At 41.8% G+C, this 5,610-nt stretch overlaps 1 protein-coding gene across 2 annotated transcripts in view; it reads left to right on the forward strand.

Moving 5' to 3' along the window:
* Window positions 1-5,610, forward strand: part of sgsm3 (small G protein signaling modulator 3) — a 12,129-nt gene that overhangs the window by 1,468 nt on the left and 5,051 nt on the right. For both annotated transcript variants that reach the window (XM_035654918.1, XM_035654917.1), the window contains 7 exons: window positions 2,852-2,941; window positions 3,102-3,187; window positions 3,461-3,524; window positions 4,194-4,405; window positions 4,584-4,691; window positions 4,896-5,039; window positions 5,183-5,378. In XM_035654918.1, coding sequence (XP_035510811.1) covers window positions 2,935-2,941; window positions 3,102-3,187; window positions 3,461-3,524; window positions 4,194-4,405; window positions 4,584-4,691; window positions 4,896-5,039; window positions 5,183-5,378 — 817 coding nt within the window. In that variant the 5' untranslated portion in view covers window positions 2,852-2,934. The remainder of the gene's footprint in view (window positions 1-2,851; window positions 2,942-3,101; window positions 3,188-3,460; window positions 3,525-4,193; window positions 4,406-4,583; window positions 4,692-4,895; window positions 5,040-5,182; window positions 5,379-5,610) is intronic.

A 5,610-nucleotide genomic window follows, 5' to 3' on the forward strand; every position in this document is an offset into this window, starting at 1 on the left:
CACACACACACACACACTTGCCCTGTCTGTACTGCAGGATGTTACGCATTGTTTTACCTGCAGCCGGGTGTTGACCAGTGTGTGCAAACACAGGTGAGCACAGCCGCACCTCACTAATGGGGAAAGAGCTCCTTGTGTTCACAGTGAGATAAAACCCAGCCAAGTCCTCTGTTAAGGACCAAAAGGGATTTGGTTTCTTCGTGGTGTTTCATCCATCCCTGTGACAAAATCCCAGTACCAGATGATGTGCTTGCTTGCAATAAAAGACTGGTTGCACAGCAGACACTTCATAGCAGGAAACTAGCAGATGTATTAATGATAGCTGCGTTCCACTTCCTGCTTTTGTGCGTGTTATTTCACTGTCACCGTAACTGAGACACTTGATGGAATTGAACTGTGTCCACTTATCTTTTTTTTTTTCTGGCTTAGACAAGACAGAATGTCTGCTATGCAACCGGTCCTTTGATAGTTTTTTTTTTTTTACTGTACCTCTCCATGCTGACCAGTGCCTGGCAGACTTTTAGATGTCCCAGCAAATATCAGTCCTCCATCTAAGTTCAACTGACGCTTTCTCAGCGTCTTCGTTGTTATTGTGTATTTGAAATTTCCTAATCTGTATTAGGGTTGGATGATGTGCTTTGAAATGACATACATTTGAAACATGTCAGCTTTTTCTGTCCACACTGTGGTTGCTGTCTCTTCAATATCTCTGGTTGTATTCGGCCATTGTGGGAATTAGTGAGCAGTGACAATGTGCAGGCCTGTCTTTTCAATCCATAAACACTTTTACTGTGGGGCCCCCTTAAAAGTTCATTATAAAAAAACTTGAGACAGAACACTGAAACGGTTAATCTAACAATTGAACAATATTAAAAAGTAGAAATAATAATAACATCAAAAATATTTTCCAATATGATCTGTGGTTGCCCAGTTCAGTTTTGCAATTGGATTGTCAATATGTGCAACAGTTTGCAGGAGGGCTTCAGTTGTGTTGGTTTTCTTGGCAGGTGATTAAACTGTCAGTGTTCTTGTAAAGGAGCAGCTCCAAAATCCCAGTGTTCCCCCGAGCTACACACAGAGCTCGCCTGAAAGTACTTGGCCATCCTCCAAACCTCAAATTGATTTCTCATCTCTCTTAAGTCCTAAATCCCTCTTCAGATGCCGCGAGCCTGCTGCTGGAATGAATCATTTTGGCAGGTTGTTCGCATGCTGGAGAGCCTCTTTTGCAGGTTATGGTTGTTGTGCTGTAGTGTTCGTCTGTGTATGTTTTTTGTATGTGGTTAATCAGTGCTTACATGCCAAATGTCCCCTCTCAGGGTACTTGAACGTGAACATGAAAGCAAGATGTCACGAAGTTATGAGCATCCAAATGTCCTGCCCCCTTAATTGATGTAGAAACTTTGGCTCTTGCTCAAACAATTGGTAGGGAGTATCCAATAATCAGGGGATTTGTGTATGTGCTCAGAACATATTTGGACAGCAGCACATTTGTTGTTGGCATTTTGGATCTGCGTTCTTTGGCTCAGACTGCCGGCTTTAATATGCAGCACATGTTTGTAAAGCTACAGTTTTATTAAATTAAATGGTCATTCAAATGTATAATAGCCTGCAGACCAGCAGGCTGGGCTGAAATTGCATAAATGAAATAAAATTCAATTTTTCCATTATGTTAATAAGTTTATAATGTATGTGGCCAAACACGCTGTATGCTGCACGAGTGTAACCTCCCTATCTACAGAGGGAGCTGGTCTTCTTCGATGAAGTCTGCCATGTTGAGCCACCTACATTAGCCCAGAATGGACAAACCAAATGTTCACATCTTTCACACATTTCTCTGCATTTCTTCTTCTTTTGCGCTTTGAAAGGGAGTATGAAGCATCCCACATACTTTTGTCTGTCATTGTTTTGTGGACCTTTTTAAATAGGTCATTGGAATTGTGAAGAGACATTTTAACATTGGGTTTGCCCTACAATAAACCTAGTTTATTAAATACAATATCAAACATAAGGAACATTAAGAACCCTGCAAATAAAAATTGCTAGTTTTAGTGTACAATAGATGATGTTGTTAGGGCTCCTATGTTTTAGGGTCATATTAGAAATGGAATTCTCATAAAGAAAAAAACAGTTCACTAGATTAAAAAAAAAAAAAAAGTAAACAGTAGACGTTTGTGATGAATTCTTAAATGAAAGCTCTCTTAGTGTCCTTCTTTTTGCCCCAGCAAATGTGCTGTCTCAAAATAGAAGTAATTAGCCTCTGATAAGCAGAGCAGTCATATGGCCACGAGAAGAAACCCCAGAATGCCCCTCTTTGTCTCTCTCAGTATCTCTTCCTCTCTCACTTTCTGTCATTGTGTAGAATCTCACTGATGCTGGAACAGGATTACATTACAGGAATGTTGGACATATTAGACTTCCTCATTGTTTAAGGTACTTTTCACAATTTCTTTGGAAAAAAACGACAAAAGGCGGGTGTAGGGAAGATGTACTGTAATAATTTGAAATGAAAAAGAGAAAAAGTAGTCGGGGCATAAAATACAGGACTTGGTCAAAAGGACATTGCATGTAATGTGTTACTTTGCCTTGGCCGGATTGCCTATGCAACAACTAAGTCAACCATAGTCTTGATGCTGACTAATCAGATGTCTTTATTGCAGTTATAAAGAAGCTTTATCCCGAGAGCAGTGCTACAGTATGTCTCGCATTCATTCACCCACAAATGCATGGAGCACTGACATCTGGAGCACTTTGCGGTTCAGTGTCTTTCTCCAGGACACTTCCTCTTGCTGTTGAGACAATACTAGAGTCGAACCACTAACCGTTTCTCTTCCTCCGTTTGTCCTTTTTACAGAACGGGCTCTATCTGCTGACGTCCTTTCTCCTGAGTGACTGCGATATTTGCACATAGAAGCCGCTCGCTCTACGACCAACAAAATGTCAGGTAAAGATTTGTTTCAAAAAGCTCTCCGTCAGAAGAGGGGTATTCTAGTTATCAGCAAGTATTATTCATGTCCGCAAATACACAATGAGCTTGGCTTACTGAAATAACACGAATACTTAATATGTGATTAATTCTATTCAATTTTATCTTTCTGTTTTAGGAACCTACACACCAGCCCCTGGTGGGCCATTCTCTGCTCTCACCCCAAGCATGTGGCCCCAGGACATTTTGGCCAAGTACCATCAAGTGAGGATGTGACTTCAAAAGTTGTTTATCTTTGAACCTTCAGTAATAAGCAGAGAATGTATTGAGTATGACTATTTTGAAATGAGAAACAAATGCTCATATAATCAAACAACAAAAATGCCGCAGGAGCTTTGTCCTCATGTGACAGCTGATCTGTTGTGTTAACTGAAATTAAAAATGCTCAGAGAAGCCGCTGTGGCTATTTTCAGTACGGCCTTTCACAATCACCTCTCCGCTACTAATGAAATGCATGTTATTTGTTTGTCTTTACAGAAAGACTCCCCAGAACAGCCTGAACTCCAGTATGATGAGTTTGGCTTCAGAGTGGACACTGAAGGTAATGTCGTCACTCGCATGGACACACACACGCACGCATATGCCTCTTCTTCTGTCCTCATTCCATTTTTCCCACTCTGGTAAAATTCCTGAATCCTAGTCAGCAAACATAAATAGACATCTTCATGTCTGGGCACAATGGCTACATTATGTACACAAATTGAGTCAGTCTCAGAGCAGTGACTGCAACTAACTGGGTTACTCTTACCATTTTTTTCTACCCAGTTTTGCCAAGGACTGTTCGGCTGTAGTCGTTTGGAACGCTGCACTTTAATGATCCTTCTTGTCCAGCAGCAGTATATTTTCTGCAATCAGCTGATTGTTGATCGATTTTAATGTTGGCTGTTATTTTTGCTTAATAGTTAGTTTACATGCACGTAACAAAAACTGTCAATGGTTAGGAGTACAGTGTATGTCTCTCATTCTATTTTTGGCTTTGTTATTTAATCACTTGTCTCTTATCCAGGCACTTTTCCCCTCACTCACTTCCTGAATTTTTCTTCTCAAGTGTTCCCACCTAAAGATTGCTTCCACTTTCCTTCCATGTTCCTATCATGCTTGGTTGTATTACTATAATTGGAGGTGGCATGGTGCTTACTTATGTTTGCGTTCTTTGTAATCAAAATACGAACACTATTTAATCCTGATATATTACACTCTCCTTACTCAGACGGTGGGAAGTCCAGGTCCTGGCTCGGCACTGAAGGCTCACCCCAGCGTGAAGACCCCCAGCAGCGATTGCGCTGGCAAGCCCACTTGGAGTTTACCCACAACCACACAGTGGGTGACCTGACCTGGGAGCTCATTGATCCAGTCCTTTCACGCTCTGAGCGCCTGCGTTCCTTGGTGCTAGGTGGCATTCCTCACAGCATGAGGCCACAGGTAAGTAGACTCAGCATTGGAGAACTATTTGTGTCATTGATGAGAGTGTTGCCCATAAAAAGCCTGCCTGAAGTGGCCTGTCAATTTATTGACACATTATAGTGATACAGTTGCCCTCAGAATATTTATAATTCTTACTTCTCCAGCTTTAGTGCTTTAAATATACTTTGTCTGTTAGCTATGGATGCGACTGTCTGGAGCACTGCAGAAGAAGAGGACCTCTGAGATCTCTTACAGAGAAATCATTAAGAACAGTTCCAACGATGACACCTCCACAGCTAAACAGGTAAACTCCATAGCTACTGAACATGTACCCAAATACAACCCTATTGCTGTTAGCATAATAATATTACTTCTTGAGAACATGCAGAAATAATTGTTAATAAATAATTATAACACATTATGAATGGAATAAAATCATCTTCATTTGGCATATTTACATGGAAGAAAAGCACTAAAAGACTGTTCTCCGTTAACTTCTGTCTCTCAGATAGAGAAGGACCTGTTACGGACTATGCCAACCAATGTGTGTTTCTGTAGCCTAACCAGTGTCGGAGTGCCGAGGCTCAGACGGGTACTGAGAGGCCTGGCCTGGCTCTACCCAGACATTGGGTACTGTCAGGGCACTGGCATGGTGAGAACACAAATATGCACAGATACTGATGTCACCACAAACAACTGCACAACACCAGCCAGCTGGCTCAACACACATGTACACACAGTTGTAGTAGCACTGTGCATTACATTTTCACAACCCACCCCCACACATCTCCCCAGGTGGTTTCCTGTCTGCTGCTCTTTCTTGAGGAGGAGGATGTGCTATGGATGATGTGCGCCCTGATTGAAGACCTCCTTCCTCCATCCTACTTCTCCTCCACTCTGCTGGGCGTCCAAACGGACCAGAGGGTTCTCCGCCAGCTCATTGTTCAGTACCTGCCAGCCCTCGACCGCCTTTTGCAGGAGCACGACATAGGTAAGGATGGCTATAAGGAAAGATGGTGACAGTGTGGAGCTTTGGGTCGAAGAGGCAACATGGGTATTTAATGAACATCATATTACCCACCACCTTTCAGCCTTCTGCTCTACATTAATTTAAAAAAAGAGAATTCTTGTGACTCATTTTGCTGGTGAATCACATCTTCTGAATCAATGTGGGTGTTAAAATGACTAAAAGACATTTACAGTATGTAACCCCCCCCCTTTTT

This window comes from Morone saxatilis, unplaced genomic scaffold, assembly GCF_004916995.1.
Source record: "Morone saxatilis isolate NCDOM2014 unplaced genomic scaffold, NCSU_SB_2.0 Contig14, whole genome shotgun sequence".
NCBI lineage: Eukaryota > Metazoa > Chordata > Actinopteri > Moronidae > Morone > Morone saxatilis.